The sequence below is a fragment of the Vulpes lagopus genome, chromosome 2 (assembly GCF_018345385.1).
Source record: "Vulpes lagopus strain Blue_001 chromosome 2, ASM1834538v1, whole genome shotgun sequence".
NCBI lineage: Eukaryota > Metazoa > Chordata > Mammalia > Carnivora > Canidae > Vulpes > Vulpes lagopus.
In genome coordinates, this window is record NC_054825.1 from 170,769,584 (window position 1) to 170,797,497 (window position 27,914).

The following is a 27,914-nucleotide window of genomic DNA, read 5'->3' on the forward strand; positions in this document are numbered from 1 at the left end:
TGTCAGTGGCTAATACCACGCAGCGGGCAAATATTGTGCAAGAGGGTTCACATTACAACCATGGGGGTGTGTGTGTCTGTATTTATTGCAACCCCTTCCCAGAGACGGCAGTACAGGGCCTTCCTTATCTCAGCAGAAGAGGTCCCCTGAGTCAATGCACTACACAAGGAAGGCAAGGGTGTGGACAGAGGGGTGCTTTTCCTAACTCACATCCAGAACCCCTATGGGCAAGCAGTGTTCCAGATGGAAGAGGCGAAGCCAGGACCTGAACCCAGGACCAGGTGCTTCCAGAACTGGAATAGCTTCCCAAGAATACTGCAGGCCTCCAGAGAGGAAGATCCTGTTCTGGGTGAACCCCAGCCTGCTGCGGCCCGGACAGTCACTTCTTCTTCTGCACATGGCCACAGTCGTACTTGCCACGCACGACAGTGAGCTTCACGCCAGGCAGGTCCTGGGTGCGGCCACCCTGCACGAGCACGACGTGGTGCTCCTGCAGGCTGTGACCCTCTCCGGGGATGAAGCATACAGCCTCTCGGCCTGTGCTGAGCCGCACACGGCAGCACTTGCGGTTGGCCGAGTTGGGTTTCTTGGGCTTTCGGATGAATGTGCGCAAAACCACTCCCTTCAGCTGCGGCCGGCCAGCCGTGGGGCCCAGAGGTGGAGGCGGCCACTTCGGAAGCCCCCGGCGATGCATCTGGTTCAGGGTGGCCATGGTGCGGGTGGTCCACAGCTGGGAGGCCAGTGCTTGGCCTGGAGACACACAACCGGGGACAACAGGGGATGGTTATTATCCCAGTGAAGGGGTAAGAGTTCTGGGCACTGTTCCAAGCACTTTACAAGGATGTGTTTACGTCTAGGGGCGGTCACAAGGAGTAGTAATGTTTACTGGGCAACCATCACATGTCAGGTTCTGTTTTAAACATTTAATGTGGATTAACTCATTTTATGCTGCAAGAAAGATACTGACTTTAATGCTGCTTAAAAATAATAATAAAAGTGAACAGATTGACACCATGTCAGGGACTGTTCTGTGCACTGTACCCACCTTAACTCACGCCATCTCCAGAGCAACCCAACGGGATATTTTGCGGAGGGGTCCCTCCTCCTCCCTGTCATACTCACTTCCAGCCCCCATAAGTAGATGATGTCAGCTGAACTTTCATATAGACCCCTTCCTCTCTCCACTGCATCGCCTCTGGGCCTGTCCAGGCTCGTCTCTTGATCCCTACTCCTCCCTCCTCCTACACTCTAGTCCCCACATGCAGCTGGAGGGACCCTGTGGACACCTGGGTCAGGCCATGTCCCTCCCCTGCTCAGAGCCCTCCCCCCTGCGGTGCCCTCTGACTTAGGCAAGAGACAAAGTCCTTCCCATGGCCCATGAGGCCCCAGTTGATCTGCCCCCATTACTTCCCTGACCTTCATCTCCCCTACTAGCCCCCTTGCTCATCCTGCTCCAGCCAGTGTCCCCAGACACACCAACAGAAAAGGAGACCAGTTGGGCAGCCCGGGTGGCTCAGCGATTTAGCACCACCTTCAGTCCGGGGTGTGATCCCAGGGTCCCAGGATCAAGTCCCACATCGGGGTCCCCACAGGGAGCCTGCTTCTCCCTCTGCCTGTGTCTCCGCCTCTCTCTCTCTCTCTCTCTCTCTGTGTGTGTCTCTCATGAATAAATAAATAAAATCTTAAAAAAAAAAAGGAAGAAAGACCAGTGTGGCTGCAGTCTACTAAGAAGACTGGGGGTGTGGGGGAGCAGAGCTGTATATTTCCAAGGCAGACTGATGAGACTTGCTTATGGATAGGATGTAGGATGTAGGATGTCAGAAGATACCACCATAACTGGATCCTTTTCAGCAAACATTCATTGAGCACCCTGTCTTGGCCCCAATCCTGGAGGCACAGTGGTGACAGAGACAGCCCTTGGCACACCCTCTTGGAGCTCCCAGTTCAGGGCTTTAGGTTATCCTTTTCCTGTCACTAGCATGGATGCCTTTTGGCACCCAAACTTTACAGTCCCTCCATATCCAGGGGCCACTCCTGGCCCTATGTCTATTTCCATGTCTCCTTATGTGTCAAATTACAGCAAAATCCTTAAAAGGGATGAGACATTCCCCTTCTTCCTCTTGGTGATAGCCTCTTCCAAGTGGTATGCCTTAAGCAAGACTCATGCCCCTCCATGTCCTCACTGTGTCACAGGCACCATAATCACACCCTCCGCCCCCCCGAGTACGTGTATGAGGGGCTACCCTGAGAGACACACACGTGTCAAGCCAGCCCAGAGTTGGGACACCCGGATGGCTCAGTGGTTGAGCACCTGCCTTTAGCTCAGCTTGTGATCCTGAGATCCGAATCCCGCATCAGGTTCCCCGCAGGGAGCCTGCTTCTCCTTCTGCCTGTGTCTCTACCCTTCTGTATGTCTCTCATGGGTAAATAAAATCTTAAAAAAATAAAAATTAAAAAAAATCTACCCCAGTTCCCTGGCAGGGTGCAAGCCTGTCATGTGATCCTTAGTGAGTGGCAACCAGAAAGTGCTTAATAAATATCTGCAAAGAGTGAATAAGTGACCGAAATACCTCGCAAAGGGCATGGCCAGGAGAAGGATGTGATGTCCCTAGAGCCAGTAAGGACGTAAATTAAGCATCCCCCTCCGTACCTGGCACACACTAGGATCTTGAAAAATACCAGCTGAACGAATGACTTAAACGCTTTGCTTGGATGTCTCACCCACGGGCGGGGAGGGGGGGGCCGGTATTTAATAAGTATTTGCTGAAGAAATCGATAACTGACCCAACCGACCCGACGACGCCCCCAATGCAACGACTTCCCCAGTCACCCCTGCAGCGCGAGCTCTGCTAACACCCGCCACGCATCCCTAGTTTTAAACCGCGATTCCCCGGGGGCTGCGGCAGAGGCACCCAAGTCCCAGCGCGGAAAACCCTCGTCCAGCTGCGTCTCTGCAGCTCGAGATCCCAACTTACCATAACTTAGGGACGCGCGGAGGCCACGGAGAAGGCCGGACCAGGACATCCCGCCGTCTGCAGGGTCCCTGCGTTGGAGGATAAGAGAATCAGGAAGGAAAAGGGGACTGGCCGTAGCCCGGGCAGGGCCCAAATCCTCCCCATCCCGTCCTCAGAGCCTTCGGACTTAAATCCGAGGAATTTCCTAGTCTACCCGCTCACGCTGCTGACACAAATTCCCTCCGTCAATTTTACTTTCGCTCTGAGTAGACTCCAGGCATTCAGCAACCTCTCCCCACCCCCCCACCCCCCGCACACAGAAGGGAAACTGAGGAGAGGTCCGGGAAGTCCTGGTGAAGCAGGGGCTCCATCACCCACCCCAGCAAGGTCCGCAGGCACGCAAAAGCGACCTCTAGCTCCGCCCCCCGGAGGCCACCCTGCCAGGGATTGGCTGGATCTGCCTGTCGTGTACGCTGAGGGGGCGGGGCGTAGACCACGATTGGTCAACGACAGAGTCAATCTCGGTCAGTTTTTCCTGCCGAACTGCGTCGCAGACGCGAGCGCGCTCACCGCCTTCCCGGGTCGCAGCTGCTTTGCAATTGGTCTAAACACGGAGTGGGCGGGGCGAAGGGTGCGCGACTCCTTGTCCCCTGTCCAAGATGGCTGCGTCCATGGCGCGCCGCTTGTGGCCTTTGGTGGCTGGTCGGGGTCTTCGGCCCCGCAGAGGCTGCGTCCGCAGCCATAGCCCGAGGAGAACTTTCGCCACGGAGAGACGAGACCGGAACCTCCTGTACGAGCACGCGCGCGAGGGCTACAGCGCACTCCCTGAGCTGGACATGGAGCGCCTGTGCGCATGCCCGGAAGAGGCCGCGCGCGCCCTGCAGCTCCGCAAGGGGGAGCTGCGGCCGGAAGACCTGCCCGCGATCGTGAGTGCGCTTGCGCCGGCCGTCAGCCGCGGGGCCGCGCCGGGCTTGCAGGAGACTCTCCGGCAGGGGGCGAACCTATCGCAGGAGTGTTAGTTCTTTCCCAGGTTTAGCCAACACGCGCTTGGCACCCACGTACGTGCCAGTTCTGCACGGAGTGCCAGGGTCCTCGTGTCTACACACCCATGATGAGTCTGTTTCATAAAGCGTGCTGAATACCTGCTTTGCGCTTAGGAACTTCCCACATGCCAGGCTTAAGACCACAAAAAAATGGGGGAAAGGGGCAAAAAATGAGGGGTGGGGTGTAAATCAGAGGGTGGAGGGATCTGCCTTTGGAGAGTAAGAGGTAGAGTCCTGCCCCTGCCCCACAGGTAGCAGGCAGCTAAATATTTAATGAATGAATCGTTCTACCTGCAGCTATTTCAGCAGCATCTACTATGTCCCAGGTGTTGAGGATAAGGGGGTAAATAATATAATACTACCTGCCAGGGAACGAGAAGCAGAGTCACCATATTGCTAGACCTTGCTGGGGTGCTCAGGATGGTCCTGTTCTAAGGGCTCTGTACATTTTTGCCTCATTTCAGTTTCACAACCACCCTATGGTGCCATGATGGCCCTCATTAGAGGAGAAACTGAGGCCCAGAAAAATTACTTAAAAAGTGCGGCTGTTCCTCAAGAAATTAAACATGGAATTACCACATTATCCAGCAATCCCACTTCCGGGTATATTCCCCAAAGAAGTGAAAGCAGGGACTTGGACAGGTATTTGTGTACCCACGTTCATAGCAGGATTATTTACAGGAGCCGAAAGATGGAAGCGACCCAAGTGCCCATGGATGGATGAATAGATACACAAAATGTGGTACATATGTTACAGTGGGATATGATTCAGTAAAAAGGGAAGGACGTTGTGACACGTGCTACAACATGAAAGAACCTTGAGGACGTTATGCTAAGTGAAATAAGGCTATCACAAAAAGACAAAACTGTATGATTCCATTCATACATGGTACCTAGAGTAGTCAAATTCACAGAGACAGAAAATAGAGTGGGGGTTGCCAGGGGCTGGGGAGAGCGGGGAATGGGAAGATGGTGTAGAGTTTCAGCTTGGGAAGATAAAGTTCCAGAGGTGGATGGTGGAGAGGGCTGCTTAGCGGTGCAAATGCAGTTAATGCCACTGAACTATACACTTAAAAATGGTTAAAATGGCAAATTTTATGTATATTTTACCATAGCCATTTCTTTATTTATTTAAAGATGTTTCTTAAAAATTTATTCGTGAGAGACATAGGCAGAAGGAGAAGCAGGCTTCCTGCAGGGAGCCCAATGCTGGACTCAATCCCAGGACCCCGGGATCACGTCCTGAGCCGAAGGCAGACACTCAACCACTGAGTCACCCTGGCATCCCTTTTTTTTTTTTTTTTTTTTAAGATTTTATTTATTTATGAGAGAGAGAGAGAGAAAGAGAGAAAGAGAGTGCATGAACGTAGCGGGGGAGCAGAGGGAGAGGTAGAAGCAATCTGCCTGTTGAGTGCAGAGCCTGACACAGGGCTGGACCTAGGACCCTGCAATCATGATCTGAGCCAAAGTCAGACACTTGACCAACTGAGCCACCTAGGCACCCCTACCATAGCCTTTTAAAGTGCTGGTTTAGAGATCCTAAATTATTCATAACCTACTAATGGATCACATCCCAAAGCTTGCAAAACTTCTTTAGGGCATGAAGTTTGAAGAAAAATATGGCATGTGGCTTTATGGGCAATAAGAAGGCATGTGAATTGTTCCTAGGAACCCTGGGGAGCTATGGGTGCTTTCAGGCAGGAGAGGGATTGTGTAGGAACTCTGGCTGGAGGAGGTGAGCCTGCAGGCTGAGAGGCTGGCACAGAGGTCCTCATGGGAGAGGACAGGATCTGGATTGAGGCAGGAGTCAAGGGATGGGAGGAGGACAGACCTGATGGATGTTCCCGAGGCAGAAAAGTCAGGACATGGTACCTGGCCACAGAGCTGGGGTGGCATCCAGCAGGAGGCTCAGGGCTCTGGGGTGGGGGATGGGAGTTTGTGGGCCAGATCTGGGGGAGAGATGCTTTTCCTCAAGGCACTCTTACACGTAGTGAGTGGTGAAGTGTTCAGGGGACATCCAGGGGGACATACCCACCCAATGGGTAGCCAACCACTTTGTGGCCTGCTCTCCCCTTCTGGCTTCCAGCCCCAGAGCGTAGGGCTATGTTGTTTGCCCCATTTTGTCAAAGGGAGAACTGCAGCCAGAGAGGTCAATGGGGTTTGCCCAGGGATGTGGGCTCACAGAAGGACCTCACAGCAGACAGCAGTAGGGGTGCCCATGAACGAGAGCTGAGCCTGCATGTGGAGGGGACAGGTTTAGCACACAGCCCCATAGGACAGAGGCTGCTTCTCATCTGTGAAACTCAGAGGTGAGTGCTGGCAGGGCCTCAGCTCATGCCCTTCAGCATGGAGGATCCTTTCATCTTCTTGCTCCGCATCCCTTAGGATGCTGCCCGGTTTGACCCTCCTCAGAGTCCATCATCCAGTCCAAGGAAGTGAGAGACAGAAAGTCCAGCATGGGGACTTATTTTTTAAAGAGGTGACCCAAGACTCACATGCCCACTCATGTCCATTGGTTGGTCTTGGACCCAGGAGCACATGCAGCTGCAAGGGAGGCTGGGAAATGTATCTAAATTCTGGGCAGCCACGTGTCTTACACCAGGGAGCTCTAGCATGGGAGGGCAGGAGGGGAGACAGGCCACTAGAGTCCAGGTGGCCAGAGGGCCAGGCTCCAGCGAGAAGGGGCAGGAGACAGAGGCCACTTCACACCTTTCCCTCCGTGTCCACCCCCAGATCTCAACATGGCAGGAGCTGAGGCAGCTGCAGGAGCAGATCCGGAGTCTGGAGGAAGAGAAGGGGACTGTGGCTGAGGCAGTACGGGCCCTGCTGGTGAGCATGGGGGTCCTAGGTGGGGGGGGGGGCTTCACTGTGCTGATTCTACCTCAGTTTCCCCTCTTGCAGTCCACGATGGCTGGCGTAGTACTGCGTCTCTTTGCATGACTCTGCCAGAGGCAGAAAGCAGGACTTCAGTGGCTCACATGTCCTTTTTCAAGAGCAGGGAGGCCTTTCCTGAAAGCATCCAGCAGGGTCCCTTCTTGCCTCATGGGCCCAGACACCCGACACCCACACCTGTCATCAGTAGGAGGGATGGAGTTACTACAGTGGCCTTAGGACTCCTTGAGAGGCAGCCCCTGGCTTAGCCCATGTTCCCTGAACTACAGGGTGCCCAGGGAGGGTAAACTGAGTCAGGTGTCTGTGGGATTGGAGGAGGAAGGGCAAATAGTCTTGGGTTAGATGGCCAATAACGTCTGCCATGGGGCAGAAAAGTAATCCTAAAATTAACAGCAGACATTTATATAGCAATCACTGCGTGCCAGGCACTGTTCTGGGTGCGACCCTCACGAGTCTGTGAGACAGGAACAGCACAGACCCAATTTACAACTGACACAGCCGGAGCCCCAGGATGTTAAAATGTGCCTCAGTGTCACAGCCAGAAAGAAGTGGCAGAGGCAGGGTTCGCACCCAGGCATTCGGGCTGCTTTCCACCCACCCCTCCCCTCGAAGGCCAATTGCAAGACTCATTACATCTCCCCGTGACACTGGGACCTGCGTGCCAGGCCCCGGGCTACATGCGTCACAGGCCAGCAGCCAGTGCAGACAACAAAAGTGACCACAGTTACATGTTCAGTGAGTGCTAACTCATCTCACGGAAGCCACGCAGCAGCCCTGCTGGGGACGTCCGATTAGCCCATTTCACAGATGGGAATCCCGAGGCTCGGAGGAGAGACGAGATTTGCCCAAGGACACGCATCCGGGAGACACCCCACGTTCAGACCCAGGTCTGCCTGATTCCGTCTGCTGCTCGGGGTCGTAGGAAGTCGCACGTTCACAGACTTTACGTCTCCAAGTCTCGGTTTTGTCATTTACCGATGCCCACGTCATGGAGTAGGTTATGGAGAGACAGGACCGCATGAGAGGCCTCTGCAGAGACAGGTGTGACATGGCTCTCAGTCAACGGAGCGGCAGGTGTGATTACTGTCAGTTGTCTTGCCTCCTCCCGGCTTTCCTGATAGAGAAACTGAGGCACAGAGCGGAGGAAGGTCTGTCCGGCCAGGCACCTGCAGAGCAAGGGATTCAGAACCCCTTCCACATACCTACCCCTGACCCCTTGCCCCTGTTTGACCTTACACCCCTTGTTTTTTTCCCCTCCTTCCGGGCCCACGAACCTAATCACCGCCTCCACCTCTCTTCTACCAGGTAAACCAGGACAACAGTCAAGTGCAGCAGGTACTACAGGGGGCTGATGTCCCGTCCCTGGGGGGAGCGGGCAGGTGCCAAAGTGAGTCCCGATTCCTACATTGTAACAGAAGACAACAGGATTGTCCATCCAGGTGAATCTGTTGGTTCATGAAACAAGAGGCTGGCTCCAGGGCCTGGCTCCATACTTGGTTCTACTTCCCTCTCGTTCCCAGACCAACTTTCTCCCCTCAGAGGAAAGGGGAGGCTGGCTGGGGCGCCAAGGGGACCACTTCCCCCCATAGCCGCACCCGTAGTCCTGGCGCTTGGGTCACGTGCCTGTCTTTGAGCCAATCACTGTGGCCAAGGCAGTGGAATGTTCTGGTAGGCCGGGCCGGAGTCCATGACCCACTGGATATACCACGTGGTGGTGAAGGGAGGTGAGGGAATTTCCCAGAAGGAAATTCAGGACGTTGGGCCAAAGAGACAATGGGTGTCCACCACAGAGGCTCTCCCAGCAAGGTCGAGGCTCTGCTCGAGGTCAGAGTGGTTGAGGGACCCTGCCCCTTCCTGGGCTGACACTGCCTGCCCCACCCCCAGGACCCCCAGTATCAGAGCCTGCGGGCACATGGCCGGGAGATCCGCAAGCAGCTCACGGTCCTGTACCCCAAGGAGACCCAGCTCAAGGAGCAGTTCTACCTACAGGCGCTGAAGCTGCCCAACCGGACCCACCCGGATGTGGTGAGCGGAGATGGGCCGTGGGGGAGCCCCGGGGCCCGCCTGGGACCACCTTCCTCAGGACCCCCCGCTGTCTCTCTGCAGCCCACCGGGGACGAGAGCCAGGCCCGAGTGCTCCACGTGGTCGGAGACAAGCCAGGTGGGGGGCCCCGGGGTTGGATGCGGCTGGAGCCTGTAGAGTCCCGGTGCTCCCCTCCTCCGCCCTGTCTCTGGGTGTGTGCGGCAGGCTGTCCCGTCTCGCTCGGGCCCCTGATTCCCTTGGGTTTTCCTGCCTGACTCCCCTCTGGCTCTGGCTTTGGCTCTGGCTCTCTCTCGACCTCCCTCTTTCTTCTTCCTAATGTTCTCTACCCCTTACCCTCTCGCCCCTTTTCTCCCTCTGCTTCGTGTCTCTCTCCATCCCTCTGTCCATTTGCCAGTCCCGTCTCTGCCACCATCTCCCCTCCCTTCCTCTCCTCTCTCCCCGTGTCTCTCTCTCTCTCTCTCTCTCTCTCTCTCTCTCTCTCTCTCTCGCTGCCGCTCCTCCCCGCCATCTCTCTAATCCAGCTTTTCATCCCGATCCAGCTTTCTCCTTCCAACCCCGGGGCCACCTGGAAATCGCAGAAAAACTCGACATCCTCCGGCAGAAGTGAGCCCGCCCGCTCGCGGCCCTCCCCACCCTCCCCACCCCAGCAGCTGGCTCAGCACCAGGTGTGCAGCCACCAGGGCCTCACCCCGCATGAATGTTTGATGCCCAGTCCCCCGCCTGGCAGCTGGCCTCTGCCCTGGGGTACAGAAGAGCCCCCCTGGCCCCCCACCAGCCCCAGCCCACACACACCCGCCTGTCCGCCCATCTGTCTCCCAGGCGCCTGTCCCATGTGTCTGGCCACCGCTCCTATTACCTGCGTGGGGCTGGTGCCCTCCTGCAGCACGGCCTGGTCAACTTCACACTCAACAAGCTCATCCACCGGGTATGGGCCAGGATGGGTGGGCTGCCTGGAGGGGGTGACACTGACACAGACTCCAAGGCTCAAGGTGGGGAGGTGGGGGGTAACCTCTGCTCCAGTCACTGGTTACAGAGCTTTAGGTGTATTCTTTTTTTAAGATTTTATTTATTGATTGATGAGAGACACAGAGAGGCAGAGGGAGAAGCAGGCTCCATGTAGGGAACCTGATGCGGGACTCGATCCCAGGACCCCAGGTCACGACCTAAGCCGAAGGCAGATGCTCAGCCACTGAGCCACCCAGGCTCCCACTTTAGGCATGTTGTTAAGACGTTTGATTCTTAAAGCAACCTTAGGTGTAGGTGCTATTGTTACCCCCGCTTCAGAGATGGAGAAATTAAGGCCTCCAGGGGGCGCAACTAGTCCAGGATCTGATGGCCCCTGCCTGGAGCTGGCCCCAGAGCTGTGTGACCTCAGTGCCTGCCTGCAGCATAGAGGGGGTGTCGGGAAACGTGCTGCTGAAACAGGAGCTGGAGGCGTGGGGTGTAGGCGGCGGCGAGGGCATTTCCGGAGGGCACTGGGGAGCCACAGAAAGCTTTCGCCACACCTCTCACTACCTGGGCGGGATGAACTGAGCGAGGAAACCATGAAGCGCCAGCAGAGAGGGGCCCCAGGGACGGCTCCAAGCCCCCCCACTCGGGCCTTCCTCGGTTTCCTCTGAGGCGGGATGGGTTTTAGAAGGACAGGCGGGAGCTATGGGCCCGCTCTGCAGTGTCGCTTCTTCAGTTCTGAGCCTGGGGCCTGGTGGGGGTCCAGGCCGTGCGCCTCAGCCAGCCCCTTCCTCTTCACAGGGCTTCACCCCCATGACAGTGCCAGACCTCCTCCGAGGAGCTGTGTTTGTGAGTGCTCCCCACGCCCGGCTGTGTGCCAGGCCCTGTTCTGGGGACCCCGCTCATAAAGAACAGCCTGTTTCCCCGGCAGAGGCCACCCTGGGACTGGGTTGAGGGTCCCAGGCCACAACAGGGAGGCCAGGGCAATTCTAGAAGCTTCCGGGGGAGGATCAGGGGTTGTGACTGCAACATGGAGGCCGAGGTCATCTGTCCCCTGACCTCAATGGCTTGGCCTCCCCAGGAAGGCTGTGGGATGACGCCAAATGCCAACCCATCCCAGATTTACAACATCGACCCCTCCCGCTTTGAAGACCTCAACCTGGCTGGGACAGCAGAGGTGGGGCTTGCGGGTAAGCACCTGCCTGGACGCAACAGCAGGGGTGAGGATGCCTCCAGAGATTGCAGGGGAACAACCAGGGCCACCTGCTTAGGATGTCTCAGTGATCCCAGGGCCAACACGTACGGTTGTGTAGGTCGTTTACTGCACAACAGCACAGTAAGGATCCAGCCACATACCAGAGGGGACACCTTTTCTAATTCTCCCAGAGGTTTCCTGTGAGTGGGTGGTGCCCTGGCTGACCCATCCTGTCCCCCTCTCCCCCTAGGCTACTTCATGGACCACTCCGTGGCCTTCAGGGACCTGCCGATCAGGTGATGCCCGTTCCTGTAGAACATGTCCCCACCTGTGACGTTCCTTCTCCCCTCCCTGACTCCACCTCCCTGGCTCCCCCAGGATGGTTTGTTCTAGTACCTGCTACCGGGCTGAGACAGACACAGGGAAGGAGCCACGGGGACTGTATCGAGTACACCACTTCACCAAGGTTGGTGTAGCCAGGACCAGGGAGGAGGGCCTCCGCAATGACCCAGGGCCTCCTGACCCGTGTGCCCACTGCGCTGCCCCAGGTGGAGATGTTTGGGGTGACAGGCCCTGGTCTGGAGCAGAGCTCACAGCTGCTGGATGAGTTCCTGTCCCTGCAGATGGAGATCTTGACAGAGCTGGGCCTGCACTTCCGGTGCGGAGAAGGGCAGGGGTGAGGGAGGAGGGATGGGCTGGCTAGTGCTCCCTCACCGTGAACACCCTCACACCCCTTCCCTCCGGCCCCTTTTCCCGTATTAGGAATATATACAGGGTGTGTGTCTGAGTCTAAAATCCCGTGTAGGCCACAGGACGGAGACGGCAGCCAAGGCAGCGCGGGGCGCTCCGGGGTGGAGACCCGGGCCCCTTCCATCTTGTGGCTCCCATCCCTAAGTGCCGCCCCATCTGCGCTGCACCCCAGGGGCTCCTCACTGCCCCTTCCCTTTTGGGCAGGACCTGGCGGGCAGCCCCACGCCCTCCTGCCTCATCTGTCAGGCTTCCAGAGAGGCCGGGGGATGTGGGCTTTCTCCTCGGTTACCTGTTACAAACCCAGGGTGCTTCCTTTGCTCCATCCGCTCCACTCCTGCCCCCCGACACCCTGCCGCATCCTACCACCTCGTCCACCTCGTGCCTCCCCTCCTTATCCTCTGACCTTCACCACAACTGTCTCTTGGGCTGCAGTGTCCTGGACATGCCCACCCAAGAACTGGGCCTTCCCGCCTACCGCAAGTTCGATATCGAGGCCTGGATGCCAGGCCGCGGCCGCTTTGGCGAGGTGAGCCCCCACTATGGTGGGGACGCGCAGTGGGGACAGGGAATGGGATCCCCCACAGCTGACCCTCTTGGCCCGCCCCCTCACCCAGGTCACCAGTGCCTCCAACTGCACGGACTTCCAGAGCCGCCGGCTGCACATCATGTTCCAGAAGGAGGCCGGGGAACTGCATTTCGCCCACACGGTGAGCACCCGCACCACCCTGCCCACCGTCCCCACAGCCTCCCTTCTTAGGCCTCAGCCTCTCCCGGGCTGGTAGAGGTCATCACATGGACGTGAGCATGCCTCTCTCCCAGGTGAACGCCACGGCCTGTGCTGTCCCTCGCCTCCTCATCGCCATCCTGGAGAGCAACCAGCAAGAGGTGAGGGGTGGAAGGATCGCCCTCAGGGAGGCAGAGGGGGAAGGCCTGGGGCACTGGCAGCGTCCTGAGGCCTGCTCTGTCCCCAGGATGGCTCCGTCCTCGTGCCCCCTGCCCTCCAGCCCTACCTTGGCACCGATCGGATCACCATCCCCACTCACGTGCCTCTCCAGTACATCGGCCCCAACCAGCCCCAGAAGTCCAGGCTCCCCGGCCAGCCTGTTCTGAGCTGAGAGCTCACTCTCATCAGTCAGCAGGGCTGTCACTGCTTCCTGGAGTTCAGGGGACTCTGGAAACCCGGGACCTATTTTCCTGAGCCTGTCCTGACATCTGCATTCCTCGTGTCAGCCCCTTCCCTTCTTCCCTGATTTCCTCAGAACCAGCCAGTGACCCTGTCGTCAGGTCAACCCAACCCTGCACCAGAAAGCAGGACATCTGGGGACTTGACGGTTGTAAGGACGGGGAAGGAGAGGAAGAGTCCCCAGCCCTCCTTCCTTCCCTCCCTCAGGATGTAGCAGAAAGTCCCCAATAAATGGTCAGAACCAAGGCCTTTGTGGATCTGTGGGCAAAGGACCCTGGCCGACTAGCTGGGGATGCTGGGCAGCTGGGCAGAGGTGCCAGACTGCCCCAGGGTCTGTGGCTGCGGAGACCGTGGCCAGGAACCCCCAGCAACCCCCAGAGCACAGGGAGGGCAACTTAGAGGCCACCGCCAGAACTGAGAGGCCAAGTCCTCTCCCCTGGCTCTAGGACAGGAGGCACCTTGCACTGACCCCAGTTTCAGCCTCACCCCTCCATCCCCAGTGGCAGGGAAGGGTCCAGTAGGCAGCACAGACTCAGTGAAGCTGGAACTCACCCTGGCCCGGGACCAGCTTCTCTCACACCGACGTCAGTCTTTCCTTCAGCAGACCCTGGCAGCTCCTTCTTCACAATATTTCCAGAAGTCACCCTTCCTCTCTCCTCCCTGGGCCCGTCCGCTGTGACTCAGAGGCACAGCAGCCACTTCACTGTCTGCCCTGCTCCCTGGGCCCCACACAAAGCCAGAGCAGACCCTGTGGGACCCCTGTGTTGGGTCACGCCCCTCCCCTGCCCAGAGCCCTCATGTTGCTCCATCTCACTCAGGGGAAAGGACACTTGTCCCCGTGATCCACAAAGCCCCACCTGATCTGCCCCCTGCCTTCCACTTCAGCCCACTTCTTGTCGTGCTCTGGTCCGGCCTTTCTAACTCTGCAGACTTGTTCCTGACTCAGACCCGTGCACTTGGCAGTGCCTCCCCTGACTACTCTTTCCCTCAATCTTGTGCGAATGCCTCCATTTGATCACTCAGGCCTTGGCCCAAATATCCTCCTCAAAGAGGACTTCCCTGACCGGCCAAAGTAAACCCCCTAGCACTCGTGATGCAGGAGTTTGCGATCATTTCCTCCTTCCTTAGGCTGTTTGAGTGTTGTGTCTGTGCCTCTCAATTGTCTGCTCCACAAGCACAGGGAGCTTGCCCAGTTTGTTCACTGCTGGAGCCCCCGGCTTTGGAAGAGGGCTGGGCATATAGTAGGTGCTCAATAAAAAGCACTGACCTGAAGGTGCTGGGCGCTGTCTAAATTACCTTACGCACTCCTCACCTCCTGCCAAGCCTCACCTGGAGGAGGGGGTCACCAGGCCAATTTCACAAAGGATGCAACCAATCCTAGAGAGGTTGGGCGGTTCTCCCAGGGCCACGCAGCTGGTAGTGGTGGAGCAGGGATTCAGGCAGAGTCCAGCCACCACCTCGGAGGAAGTAGGTTTACAAGGCCCAGGTTTGCAGACGAGGAAGCAGCCAAAGAAGAGGAGTTGCCTGAGTCTACCTGTTAAGTGGCGCCGCTGGATTCGAACCCAGGTCAGCCTCCCAGTGCAGCCTTAAGCCCATCAGACCGTGTCTGTCTGGCGGACACACCCTCCCTCCCTGCTGGCACTAAGGGGCCATTATCTGGAGCGGAGCGGGTGCAGGACGTGGGTCCCCATGAATAATTGAGGGTCTTGGGCAGGTGGCCGCCCTGCAGCTGTCACCCTGCCACAGGCAGGGAAGGGGTAGTGGTGACGTCACTTCCTCCCCTGCGGGGCCACGGGCCTGGGTTATAAGCAGCTGCCCTGCCGTCCAGCACAGCACCGAGCACCGAGGTCCGGACGCCCCACCATGCAACACCGCGGGCCCACCTCCATGCTGCTCCCGCTGCCACTGCCCCTGCTGCTGGCGCTGCTGCTGGGGGCAGGTGAGTGCCAGAAACTGGAGAGGGCACTTCTGAGACCTGTCAAGGACCAGGGACTCAGGGAGCCGGGGGGGAACGGGGCACCCATTGTGGTCGGACCAGAGACTTCATGGGCTGAGCTTCCAGGTGGGGAGGGAACACCTGTCAGGTAGGCTGAAGAGGGGACAGGGGAGTAACGGGATGCATCTTGGAGCTGAGATCAGCACCGAGGACAGCGCCCGGGGGTCCCAGCCCAGCACCCATCTCCTTCCTCCACAGCCACCGCTGCTCCATTGGCGCCAAGACCCTCCAAAGAAGAGGTGAGTGCAGACCCCTTGCCCTGCCTCATCTCCCCCACACCCTGGCCCACCCTGACCAACTTCCATGATCATCTCCCCTCCAGACTTCCTGCTGCTCTCATTACCCCCATCTGCCCTGCCCTCAACCTCCCCTCTGACCCTTCACCCCCAGCTGACCCGCTGTCTGGCAGAGGTGGTCACAGAAGTGCTGACACTGGGCCAGGCCCAGAGAAGCCCCTGCACAGCTCTCCTCCACAAAGGTAAGGGGGGCCCAGGCCCCAGTTCCTCTTGGGAAGTCCCCACCCCACCCAGGGTTTGGGCCAGAGCTTCCTGGAGGAAGGGGTGTCTCATCCCAGAGTCCCCTTGCCTGGGCTGGCATAGCACTGCACAGTGTCCAGCCTGGCCTCCAGACCCACCCTCGGGGTTCCCTGCAGCGGTGCAGGATGGGGGCAGAGAATGTGGCCCAGACCTGACCCTCCTCTCCCAGTTTTGGGCAGACCCCAGAACCCCTCCAGGTCTCAGTTCCCCCAATTTGCTGCACAGAGAGCACCCTCTCTTTCCACCAGAGATGTGTGAGACAGAGCCCTATGGCTGTGTGTCCAGCAAAGAGAAAGCCCTACTGGTTGAGGATTTCAAGAAGCAAGAGGCTGGGAAGACGAGGTCCAGCCAGGAGATGAGGGATGAGGAAGAGGAGGCTGCAGAAAGGGCCCATAAGTCCGAGGTGCGGGAACAGACCATCCATGAGCAGCTTCAGAGCCGGCTCCGCCAGGAAGAGGAGGACAACGAGGAAGAGGAAGAGGAGGAGGAGGAGGAGAAAAGGAAGAAGAGGGGGCACACAGAATCCTTTGAAGGCCTGTGGAAGCGGCGCCTAGAGGGCAGAGGGGGCCCCCAAAAGCGAGTGGCAGAGCAGGCCAGTGACCAGGAGACAGCCCAGTTTGAGGCAGAAGAGAAGGGCCTGCAGGTGCTAGGCGGGGGCCGCAGTCTGTGGCAGGGGGCTGAGGCGGGTGGAGAGATGCACGAGGACTCGCCGCACCACCACCACCTCCACCAGCCGGAAGAGGAGCCCAAGCAGGAGAAGGAAGAGGCTTCGGAAAAGGAGGTGAGTGGAGGAGGCAATGGGCAAGTGGGGCGGACCCAACAGCCAGTGGATTGCTACGAACCCCGTACCAGTGTTGGGCCATGACCACTACCCACCACAAATGGATCGTGGTGACCAGGACTGACACCAGGACTAGGCAGCAAGAGCCGAGCGAGGCCTCTGCTTGACAAGATGGCTTCCATGCTGACATCACTTCCCAGATGGCCACTAGTATTGCAGAGAGGTAGCTGACTTAGCAGTCTGGCCACATGAAAAGGGGCTGCTGCTTGGTTCACTGGACTACAGATGGACACCATTGCTGGGTCACGGAAAGTAGGATTGGTGTGATTGGTGGCAGTAGCCCAAATGGCCAGCACCTCACAGAAGGGTCACGGCATCCAAGTTTACTTGTCCTATCCGTTGCCGTTGGCTAGACAGTCCACACACACACGAACCGCGCTGCTGGGCACGTTGGCCAACGTAACTCTTCCGCCAAGGTCCCCATCGTGGTCCACAGTGACCAGGATGACCACTGTTGTGCAAACTGACATGGCCCACATTCAGGGGTGACTACTGAGGTGGCCCGCCCTTGGAGGTGGGTGCTGATCAACCCATTTCTGATCCCACCAGGAGCATGACATGGAGCGGCTGGAGCATGTGAGAGAGGAGCTCAAGAAGGCAACTGAGATTCTGGGGGAGGAGATCAGGAGGGAGGGATGACCCCTGACTTCATGGCCTCCTTCCCGGCCCATCCTATGGCTTAGGACTATGGACCCCCAAAGCTCACCTACCAGCCCACTCCATGCCCAACTGCAGGAATGGGGAGAAGGGTGTGCCATGCAAGTGGGCTCAAGGGGCCGAGTCTGAGCTGGGGAGAGCGGCTGGCCTCATGCTGACTCAGGACATACCCGGCCACCCATGTAACCCTCTCCAACCCTTCTGTGTGGATAAAGCACAAAGAAAACCAGAGGCTTGTGTGGCACTTGATTTTGGAGGGACGGGGACCCGGGAATAAACCGGAGGACCGCGACGGTGACAGTCAGTCTAGTCTCGGGTTGTCAGAACTGGGATTTTATTAAACTGGAGATTCTATTAACAATTAGGTCAGACGGGGTCATCGGGGAGAGGTTTTGAGGCTGGGGTGGGAGGGAGCCGGCTTTGGCTCCGGCCACTGTGAACCACGATGTCGTCGTATTCATCCTGAGGGCAGAGGGAGCAGGCACAGGGGCTCAGGCGGCTGTCACCATACCGGCTGTCACCATACCGGCTGTCCAGCTTCTTCCACCCGCCCCGACAACTGGGTCTTCTGGTGACACCCAAGTTCCCCCACGCAAATTCCCCACTCCTGGTTTTCCAACCACCACATTCAAGGTCATCTGCTTTCTCCCACCACCCGCCACTGCTTGGGCTCCTGCTTGGGCTCCGGCCCTGCTGCTTCGTGGCGTCTTCGGCAGCCACAGCCACTGGGGTCTCCTTCCTCTGCCCCCTCCCTCTGCTTCTACCCAGATTCCTCACCCTACTCACCCCCCTCACTACCCAGCCTCGTCCCCTGCCCAACGCAGCATCTCTGCCCCCTGGCTTCCCCCACACAGCCTCCTCCCTGCTGGCGAAGGTCCTTCCCCACTGCTGCCAGCGTCGGAACCACTGCTGCCCGAGGTCACCTTCCCACAGCCTCAGTCCTCCATCTCTTGCTCCGGGAAGTCACTCCCAACACTCTCAGCCACCGCTGCTGTTCACTGCCATCACGTGTCCCTCGGACCGTGGTCTCATTCTCTAACTCTGCCTGCCTGAGTTCTCCCTCCGCCGTTGCTCAAGCCATGGCTCCCCACATTCTCCCCACCACCCCATCCAGGTCACCCCGGACTTCTGCCTGCATTCTCCGATCACAGCGGCCCAAGGTCGGTCTCAGTACACTGCCTAACTTCTCTTTTCACCCCTGCCCACCCGCCTGTTTACCCTGACCCCCCAGCTGGGCCACCCGGTCTTTCCTCCTGACTCACGCCCTCGTCCCCGCTGTCACTGTCGCTACTGCTGCTGCTGCTGCTGCAGGGGCCAGGCCTGTCGTCCTCGTCCTCAGGCTCAGGGGCTCCATGTGCACGGAGAAGACGGGCAAGGATGGGGTTGGGCCGGAGCGTGGCACTGCCCAGTGGGGTGCGGCCACCATACATGCGGGCAGCAGGGTCAGCACCAGCCCTCAGGAGAAGCTCCAGCACATCGGCTGCTTGGGCCTCCACTGCCAAGTGCAGGGGGCTCCGGCCACACGTGGGCTCCTGCAAGGGGCAGCAGAGAGGTCAAGGGGGCCCTGCCCCACTCCAGGGCACAACCCTCCCGGCCACACCCTCTCCCTAGGGCAGCTCACCGGTTTATTGAGGTCCGCTCCAGCCTCCCGGAGCAGCCGCACCATCTCTGCATCTTTGTGGATGACGGCCACGTGAAGTGGGGTATGGCCTGTGGACCGAGTGGTATCATGTGATGCAGGTCAGGGGCCTGGGCCCCAAATGTCAAGCTCCCAGAGGAGAACACCTTGGCCTGAGGGGACTGAGTCTGGGGTCCAGCCCCTGAATTCCTGGGTATGTCAAAGAGGCAAATGCACCCCAATGCCTAAGTCTTGGTGTTCTGGAACCTGCTGGCAGTGTAAAGCCTGGCTTGTGGAAAGTCTGGGGCTTATGGGTGAAGAACCTAGGGGCTTTGGACAGGAAGCCTGGATATTGGGACCAGGAGACTGAGTCTCTGGTCTTTATCTCACAAAAGATCTGGACCCCAAATTCCTGAGTCCTGAGTAGTTCAAGGACCTGTGTGTGACTTTAGAGGAAGGAGTAGGCCTTGAACACTGGGTCCTGGGTGACCTCAGGAAGGGGCCTGGTGCAGGTAGTTGGGCCTAGAGGTGGGGGAGCTAAGATTCAGATGCCAAGGCCCCAGGTAGATGGGCCGAGGGCTGTCCCTGAACCTAGTGTCAATCTCTGGGAATCTGAGCCTTAAGATCCCTCATCCAGGGTAGGCTAGGACCTGTGGTTGGTGGGAGGGGGCGAGATCCAGAGTGAGCTGTGCCTTCCAGCTGGGGAACCTGAACCCAACAACTAGATCTTAGTAGTTCTAGGCCTGCAGGTGACAGGACTGGGTCCCAAGTGGTCTGGGGCCTGAGTCCCATGTGACCGATTCTCAGTAATCTGGGGCCTCAGAGGGGACGCGTTCTCCAGTGCCTGGGTCCCTGGAGCCTCAGTATTATTTCCCAAGGGCCTGGGTCTTGACTCAGGAGAATTGAGCCTAGAGCCCAGTGCTCTCTCTCTGCCTGGGCATCCAAGCCCTGCCCAGTGACCAGAAACCCTCACCCTCGTAGTTTTCAGCCTCTAACTGTAGCTTCCAATCCTCCTCACTCTCTTCATCTTCCTTCTCCGAGTCAGGTTCAGGGTACGAGGCAACAGGCGGGTGGTCGGTGTCAGAGGTGCGGTCAGGGCCCTGAGCGAGGTAGGTGTTGGCGGCTCCCCTGGAGCACCGGGGACGGGGCTGGAGTAGCACACGAGCACAGGCATGTGCCCTCATGCGGCAGGCCAGGTGCAGCGCCGTGTGGCCCCCACGCTCCGCTATGTGCAACCCGGCACCCGCCGCATACAACTTTTCCACTGCGGAGGCCTCCCCCAGGATGGCTGCCAGGTGAAGGGCTGTCTGCAGGAGCAGAGGGCAGGGATTAGGGGTTGCACCGAGAACCTAGTCCCAAGCCCTGTACTGTCCCCAGGTGGCTCACCTGGCCCAGGTCATTCTGCAGGTCCAGGTACTCAGTGCCAGCCGCGAAGCCTAGGAGGAAATCCAGGAAGGGCTCATGCTGATGAATCACTGCTAAGTGCAGTGCCCTGAAGACAAAGACAGGAGCAGAGGTCAGAGGTCAAGTACTCCTGGAATGCCTAGGTGGCTCAGTGGGTTAAGCATCTGACTCTTGGTTTCCGCTCAAGTCATGATCTCAGGGTCATTGCGATCAAGCCCCACGTCAAGCTCTGTGCTCAACACAGCGTCTGCTTGAGATTCTCTCTCACTCTTCCTCTGCCCCTCCCACTCATGGGAGCGCACACGTGCGCTCTCTCTCCCTAAAATAAATGAATAAATCTTTTAAAAAGAAAAAAAAAAGTAGTCATCAAGTACTCCTATATTCCTTCATTCAACAAACTTGGAGCACCTCCTGTGTGCTAAGCCCTATGACCACAATCCTGCAACCAACTGTCAAGAATCTAGGAGGGTCAGGTCAGAATTAATTCAGCATATTTGATTAATTGGTGTTTATTAAGTGGGACTTCTACTTCCTCCCAAGATGAAATAGCAGGGACCAGATTTCCCTCCCCTCTGAATCAATAACAACAACAAAAAAAAAAACAGACAAACTGCCGTGTAGGAAGCAACAGTTTTCCGGACACTGGTCCTCATGCAATGAATGACAGTGATCCTTAAGACACAGGACACAAAGTGAGGTGAGACCTGTGACAGACTGCCACATTTCTTATCTTGAGAGAAGACATGGCATAGAGAGGGCAAACCCAGGCAGGGTTCTGGCCATCTGCATATGAGTGAGATGGAGCTGGGTCTGGGGACAGCAAGGCAGGGGGAGTCAAAGGACAGAGAACCTAAGAGGAGAGACCTGAACAGGGAAAGACGCTGGAGATTTGCAGAGGGACCTCTAGAGGATTTAGGAGAAGACTGATCAGTGCACCAATATGGAGAAACTACCCCTGTCTAGGAAAGAAACCATATAAACAGATTAGGGAAACGTGCCCATTGCTCACAGGGGTTCAGGAATAGTGCCTGTTGCCACCGGTGAGACTAGGAAAAACCCCTAAAATACAGGACATTGGGTAGAAGGCTCTAGAAGGTCTTACCTCAGTAGTGGGTAGTAATAAACCCTAGATAGAGCGCTGCTCAGACCCACCTAACAAATCACAAGAGCAAAACCCAGAAGGATCAAACTACTTAAAAGTAGTTTAACTGCATCCCAAAGCAACATTCAAGAATATTTATAGGAACATAGGGGCACCTGGGTGGCTCAGTGATTCAGCATCTGCCTTCGACTCAGGTTGTGATCCCAGGTCCTGGGATTGAGTCCCGCATCACAGTCCCCGCAGGGAGCCTGCTTCTCCCTCTGCCTATGTCTCTGCTTCTCTCTGTATCTCTCATGAATAAATAAAATCAGAAAGAAAGAAAGAAAAGAAAAGAAAAGAAAAGAAAGAAAGAAAGAAAGAAAGAAAGAAAGAAAGAAAGAAAGGAGAAAGAAAGAAAAGAAAAGAAGAAAAGAAAAGAAAAGAAAAGAAAGAAAAGAAAAGAAAAGAAAAGAAAAGAAAAGAAAAGAAAAGAAAAGAAAAGAAAAGAAAAGAAAAGAAAAGATATACAACTGGCCAGACTAACAAGGTAAAGTTCACAATGTTTGGCATCTATTCAAAGATTACAAGGTAGGAGAAGAAGCAGAAAAACATGATCCACAATGAGAATAATCAATCAGTTGAAATTGACCCCGAAATGACACAGGTGTTTGAATCCACAAACAAGACCATTTAAAGAGTTCATTGTAAGTGACTCTCATACATTCCAAAAGTTAAGTAGAGACATGGGTGATAGGAGCCAAAGACTCAAATCAGACTCCTAGAGATAAAAACTAGAGCATCTGAAACGAAAAATACACTGGGCAGGATGAGCAGAGATTAAACAATGCAGAAGAGGGAAGGCCTAGGTGGCGCTGTGGTTGAGTGGCTGCCTTTGGCTCAGGTGGTGATCCTGGGGTCACAAGATTGAATCCCGCAACAGGCTCCCCACAGGGAGCTTCCTTCTGTCTCTGCCTATGTCTCTGTGTCTCTCATGAATAAACAAATAAAATCTAAAAAAATAAATAATATAGAAGAAAAAATTACCGAATGACTTTGTGATAGGAACTATTTAGAATGAAACACAAAGAGAATTTTTTAAATTTCTTTTTTATGTTTAAGTCATCTCTACACTCAACATGGGGCCTGAACTCACGACCCCAAGATCAAGAGTCTCACACTCCAATGACTGAGCCAGCTGGGCACCCTCAAAAGAGACTATTTTAAAATGAAAGGAACATCAGTGAGCTATGGAACAACTTCAAGCAGCCTAACAATATTTGAAACTTTTTTTTTCTTTTAAGATTTTATTTCTTTATTCTTTAGAGAACAGAGAGAGGCAGAGACACAGGCAGAGGGAGAAGCAGGCTCCCTACAGGGACCCTGATTCGGAACTTGATCCCGGGACTCCAGGGTCACGCCCTGAGCTGAAGGCAGACACTCAACCACTGAGCCATGCAGGAGTCCCTAATATTTGAAACTAAGTCCCTAAATGATGTGGGGGACAGAAAAAATATTTGAAGAAATAATGTCTAGAAAATTTTCCAAACTTATGAAAACTATAAACTCACAGATCCAAGAAGCTCAATGACTCCCAAGAACAAGAAATATTAGGAAAACTATACCAAAGCCCAACATAAAAATCTGGTTCAAAACCCCAACGGTAAAGATAAAAATCTCAGTGGTGCCTGGGTGGCTCAGTTGGTTAAGGGTCCAACTCTTGGTTTCACCTTAGGTTATGAGATCAAGCCCCACTTGGGCCCCACAATCAGCATGGAGTCTGCTTGGGATTCTCTGCTTCTCTCTTTGCCCCTCCCTCGCACTTATATACTCACTTGCTCTCTCTTTCTCTAAAATAAATAAATCTTTTTAAATAATTTTTTTAAATATAAAAATATCAAAAGCAGCTAGAGAGAAAAAGATACTTTATAGAAAAATAAAAATAAGGATGACAGTGGATGTCATATAGGAAATTAGACAGGGGAACAGATTGAGGCAATACCTTTCAAGTATTCAAAGACACTCAACCTAGGATTTGTTTTTTGTTGTGTTTTTTTTTTAAGTAGGCTCCATGCTGGGCATGGAGCCCAACACAGGGCTTACACTCAACCCTAAGATCAAGACCTGAGCTGAGATCAAGAGTCAGATGCTTCACTGCCTGAGCCACCCAGACATCCCTCAACCTAGACTTTTTTTTAAGATTTTATTTGAGAGAAAGAGAGAGAGAGAGTGAGTGAGTGAGAGAGTAGGAAGACGGTTAGAAGGAGGAGAAGCAAACTCCTCCATGCTGAGCAGGGAGCCTGATCTGGGGCTCGATCCCAGGACCCTAGGATTAGACCTGAACAGGAGGCAGATGCTTAACCAAGTGAGCCACCCAAGTGCCCCCAACCTAGAAGTCTTTAACCCAGCAAAAATATCTTTCAAAAACAAAGACAAAATAATGATGTTTTTAGATATACAAAAGCCAAAGGAACTTATCGCCAACAGACGATAAGTTGTCGCCAAACAAAGGTTAAAGGAAACCTGCAAGCAAAATGAAAATGACATCCCACAGCAATATGGGCCTATACACATAAATAGCAAACATTGAAAATAACAACTATGTGGGTAAATCTGGAAGATTTTTTCTCGTTATGTCTCTCTTTTTTTTTTTTTATACAAGTCTCTTTAGAAGGTAATTTGAAAAAAAAATAGTTGAGTGTTTGTTTAAACAAAACTACTAACAATGTATGGTGGAGTTTATAACACACGTGAAACTAAACTGTATGACAACAATAACATAAAGGCCAGGAGGGAACAAATGGAAATATATTATTCTAAGGTTCTTTTATCTTTTACCCTATGCGAAATGACACCCATCATAAGTTGAAGCTGTACAGTATAAGCTATAAAGCAGAGGTCAGCAAACTTTTTCTGTAAATGGCCAGATAAAGATTTTACGCTTTGTGGATTCTAGTGTCTCTTTTACCTACTCAGCTCTGCTGTTATGGTTGATATAAAAGCAGCCACCAGCTATATGTAAATGAATGAGCAAAGCAGTATTCCAGCAGAACTTCATCTGTGGGGTCTGAAATGTGACTCTCATAATAATTTTCACTTGCCACAAAATAGCCTTTTGATTTTTTTCGACCATTTAAAAATGTAAATACCATTCATAGCTTACAGCCATACAAAAGCAGATGGCTGGCTAGATTTTTCCTGGAGGCCACAGTTTGCCAACCACTTAATCAACAGAAGTGTTAAAGCTAATAAACCAGGGACTTTTGGCTGGCTCAGTCAGTAGAGTGTGCGACTCTTGATCTTGGGGTTATGAGTTCGAGCCCCATGTTAGGTGCAGAGATTACTTAAAAACACCTTAAGGGGCGCCTGGGTAGCTTAGTGAAGTGTCTGACTCTTGATTTTGGATCAGGTCATGATCTCAGGGTTGTGAGATCACGCCCTGCATGGGATTCCATACTGGGAGTCGGCTTGAGATTCTCTCTCCCTTTCCCACTGCCCCTCCCCCACAAAATAAATAAAATTTAAAAATAAAATCTTTATATAAATACATAAAGCTAATGAACCAACAAAAGAATACAATGGGGGATCCCTGGGTGGCTCAGTGGTTTAGCGCCTGCCTTCAGCCCAGGACGTGATCCTGCAGTCCCCGGATCGAGTCCCACATCGGGCTCCCTGCATGGAGCCTGCTTCTCCCTCTGCCTCTCTCTCTCTCTCCGTGTCTTTCATGAATAAATAAATGAAATCTTAAAAAAAAAAAAAAAAGAATACAACGGGACAAAGTTTACAGGTTCCAAAAGAAGGCAGAAAAAGAAGAAAAGGTAAACAAAGGAGACATGTTAAGTAGAAAATTAGCAAAAGGATGATAAACATAACTGTATCAATAACTAAATGTAAATGGTCTAAACATTCCAGTTAAAAGGCAGAAATTGTCAGACTGAACAAAAAAGCAAAACCCAACTATATATGCTCCCTACAAGTAATACCCTTTAAATATAAGTATTAAAAGATAGGTTAAAATAAAAGGGTGGAAAAAGATATACGTGCTAACACCAGTCAGTCAAAAGAAAGCAGGAGTGAGTTGTGTTTTTTTAAGATTTTATTTATTTATTCATGACAGACTCACAGAGAGAGAGAGAGAGAGGCAGAGACACAGGCAGAGGGAGACACAGGCTCCATGCAGGGAGCCTGATGTGGGACTCGATCCCGGATCCCCAGGATCATGCCCTGGCTGAAGGCAGCGCTAAACTGCTGGGCCAGCGGGGCTGCCCAGGAGTGAGTATTTTAATATCATACTAGACTTCAGAGCAAGAAATATTACCAAGTATCGAGAAGGTTATTTTGTAATGATTAAGAGGTCAACTAAGCAAAAGAACATAATAATTCTACATATCCGTGCCCTAATAACAGAGCATCAAATTACACAAAGCAAAACCTGATAGAACAAGAGACAAATCCACAATGACTGCTGGAGATTTCAATGCCCCCTCCTCAATAATTGATAGAACAAGGAGACAGAAACCATTAGTAAGGATATATAAAACGATAAACCAATAGGACCGCTAATTGACTTTTAGAGAAGCCTACACCCAACAACAGCAGAATATTCACTCTTTTCAAGTGCACACATAATGTGTGGCACCATAAAACAATTCTCAATAAATTTACAAGGATCCAAGTCATACAAAGTATGTTCTCAGTCTACAATGGAATTAAATTAAAAATCAATAAAAGAGAGACATTTGGAAAACTTTCCAAATATCTGGAAACTAAATAACATATTTCTTTTCTTTAAAAGATTTATTTAGGGTCATCGGGGTGGCACAGTGGGTTGGATGACCAACTCTTGGTTTCAGCTCAGGCCCTGATCTCAGGGTCATGGGATCACGCCCTGCATTAGGCTCCCAACAGAGCCTGCTTGGGTTTCTCTCTCCCTCTCCCTCTGCCCCCCACCCCTTTTTAAAAGATTTATTTATTTATTTTAGAGAGAGCATAAGCAGGAAGGGCAGAGGGAGAGGGAGAGAGAATTCCAAGCAGATGCCACACTGAGCACAGAGCCCAACGGGAGGCTCATCCCAGGACTCTGAGATCACAACCTGAGCTCAACTGAGCTCAGGCGCCCCTAAATAACATATTTTTAAATAATCCACTGGCCAAAGAAGAAATCAAAAGGGAAATTACAAAGTATCTTGAATTAAATGAACATGAAAATACAACATATCAGAATTTGTGAGAGACTGCTAAAGTACTGCTGTGGGAAATTTATAGCATGAAACACCAATATTAGAGAAGAAAGGTCTCAAATGAATGATCTCAGCTGCCGCCTTAAGAAACTTTAAAAAAAAAGAGAGAGAAAGAAAGAAAAAAAAATTAGACCCAAAGTAAGCAGAAGAGGGCAATAATGAAAATCAAAACAGAGATCAATGAAATAGAAAGCAAAAAACCAATAAAGAATACTAATGAAACCTCAGCAGGGGGCTTTGGAAAGAACAATATTTCCTGCACGCCTCTTATGGGTCAAGCCCTGTTTAGTCACCATGACTGGATGAGTAGACACAAATACACAAAAAAACCCCAGGACAATCCCTCACGGCCCTTTACGACTCTGGTTCCTTCTGCCTGGAGAGTTCTCCCCCAGATACTCTACGGGTCTCGTTTTCCTGCTTTATTTTTCCCCCAAAGAACTTACTGCCTTCAGATACACCATTTTTCTGCCTTTCCTTTATACTGTTTTTCGTTTTTCTTTGTTTCTTCTTTTCCTTTCTCTCCTTTCTCACTTTGCGTCTGTGTCTTAGTTTCTTTTGTTCCTTCTCTCTCCTCTTTCCCTCCCTCCCTTCCTTCCTGTCTTTCTGTCAGCCTGTCTGTCCTTTTGTCTGTCTACATACGCACCTTAGAATGTAAACTCCACAAGAGCGGAAATTTTTGTCTGTTTTCCTCACTGCTTTATCGCAGCACCTAAACCAGTGCCTGGAACGTGGTGGTGTTCAACAAATACTTAACAGGCATCAATCCCTGCTATCATGGAGCTGACGTTTTCCCTTTGGATGTAAGATCTGAAGATCGGTGCTCAGAAGGTAGAATCTTAAGAGTCAAGGTCATGTATTAACTTTGGAAATCTAAGTTCAAGGCGCATCCATCAGGAGGCTAAGGATCAAGGATCCTATTTGGAGGTAGGAGGTGAGGAGGAGCCTGTCTGGACCACAACTCTAACAAAGGTCTCCGGACTTGGGTCCGGAAGATCAAACCCAGTTTGGGGATCAATGGATAGGGATGTGGAGCTCTATGAAGCAGAGCTCAAGAAAGGAAAGTCGGAGAAATTAAGGAGTTAGGGTCAAAGTTGGCTAGGAAATTGGTTTTACTAAAGGTTAGGAGTTAGAAATCAGAAAGTCGAGCATCAGAAGTTAGATTTAAGAGTGAAAGGTTAGGGAGCCGGAATAGGAGACTAATAGGGAATCAGAGGTGGGATCCTAGGGCCCCGTTAGGCAGCCTAAGGTTCACTCACGTGTCCCCATCCTCAGTGACGTAGCCAAAGACGAGGGGCGCCCACGACAACCCCGGGCCCAGCTCGGCGCCCAGCCCCGGTCCTCCGGGGGCTGCTGCGTCGGGACCCAGAGAGCCCAGGCCGCTGTCGCACCATTCGTCGGCCTCCGCAGCTTTCCCCAAGCACGCGACCCCGGCCATGGCCCCCGAAGCCTCAGGGGCCCCAGCGGCCGCCCGCCTGTAGCTGGCTTTACCTGAAGCCCCGGCGCTTCCGCCCTGCGGGGAATTCCCCAACACT

General features: G+C 53.8%; 4 protein-coding genes across 8 annotated transcripts; 2 read left to right on the forward strand and 2 right to left on the reverse strand.

The window, feature by feature from the left end:
• Window positions 1-67: 67 nt before the first annotated feature.
• MRPS12 (mitochondrial ribosomal protein S12) lies at window positions 68-3,416 on the reverse strand. Of its 3 annotated transcripts, none has more exons than XM_041743214.1 (3): window positions 3,333-3,416; window positions 2,976-3,043; window positions 68-750 (listed from the first exon to the last, which is right to left on the reverse strand). In XM_041743214.1, the coding sequence occupies exons 2-3, from the start codon at window positions 3,022-3,024 to the stop codon at window positions 380-382; spliced, it is 420 nt and encodes a 139-aa protein (XP_041599148.1). In that variant the 5' UTR covers window positions 3,025-3,043; window positions 3,333-3,416; the 3' UTR covers window positions 68-379. The 3 variants fall into 3 exon arrangements, with proteins under 3 accessions (XP_041599148.1, XP_041599151.1, XP_041599149.1); XM_041743217.1 differs by having other exon boundaries at window positions 3,271-3,344; XM_041743215.1 differs by lacking the exon at window positions 3,333-3,416 and adding an exon at window positions 3,169-3,255.
• A 174-nt stretch (window positions 3,417-3,590) lies between these two features.
• On the forward strand, window positions 3,591-13,254 carry SARS2 (seryl-tRNA synthetase 2, mitochondrial). 3 transcript variants are annotated; one of them, XM_041743207.1, is made up of 17 exons: window positions 3,591-3,880; window positions 6,731-6,826; window positions 8,195-8,242; window positions 8,355-8,444; window positions 8,846-8,914; window positions 8,996-9,050; window positions 9,473-9,536; window positions 9,753-9,858; window positions 10,683-10,730; window positions 10,963-11,071; window positions 11,327-11,372; window positions 11,455-11,542; window positions 11,625-11,734; window positions 12,259-12,352; window positions 12,441-12,533; window positions 12,646-12,711; window positions 12,798-13,254. In XM_041743207.1, the coding sequence occupies exons 1-17, from the start codon at window positions 3,614-3,616 to the stop codon at window positions 12,939-12,941; spliced, it is 1,593 nt and encodes a 530-aa protein (XP_041599141.1). In that variant the 5' UTR covers window positions 3,591-3,613; the 3' UTR covers window positions 12,942-13,254. The 3 variants fall into 3 exon arrangements, with proteins under 3 accessions (XP_041599141.1, XP_041599139.1, XP_041599140.1); XM_041743205.1 differs by lacking the exon at window positions 8,355-8,444 and having other exon boundaries at window positions 8,195-8,224; window positions 8,774-8,914; XM_041743206.1 differs by lacking the exons at window positions 8,355-8,444; window positions 10,683-10,730 and having other exon boundaries at window positions 8,195-8,224; window positions 8,774-8,914.
• Window positions 13,255-13,400: 146 nt separating this feature from the next.
• CCER2 (coiled-coil glutamate rich protein 2) lies at window positions 13,401-17,268 on the forward strand. The gene is made up of 6 exons (XM_041743213.1): window positions 13,401-14,575; window positions 14,838-14,948; window positions 15,204-15,244; window positions 15,396-15,483; window positions 15,790-16,322; window positions 16,932-17,268. Exons 2-6 carry the CDS (start codon window positions 14,873-14,875, stop codon window positions 17,019-17,021), a joined length of 828 nt encoding a protein of 275 aa, XP_041599147.1. The 5' UTR covers window positions 13,401-14,575; window positions 14,838-14,872; the 3' UTR covers window positions 17,022-17,268.
• Window positions 17,269-17,356: 88 nt separating this feature from the next.
• Window positions 17,357-27,895, reverse strand: NFKBIB (NFKB inhibitor beta). The gene is made up of 6 exons (XM_041743208.1): window positions 27,639-27,895; window positions 20,044-20,149; window positions 19,631-19,964; window positions 18,661-18,749; window positions 18,302-18,571; window positions 17,357-17,501 (listed from the first exon to the last, which is right to left on the reverse strand). The coding sequence occupies exons 1-6, from the start codon at window positions 27,815-27,817 to the stop codon at window positions 17,406-17,408; spliced, it is 1,074 nt and encodes a 357-aa protein (XP_041599142.1). The 5' UTR covers window positions 27,818-27,895; the 3' UTR covers window positions 17,357-17,405.
• Between the last annotated feature and the right edge of the window lie 19 nt (window positions 27,896-27,914).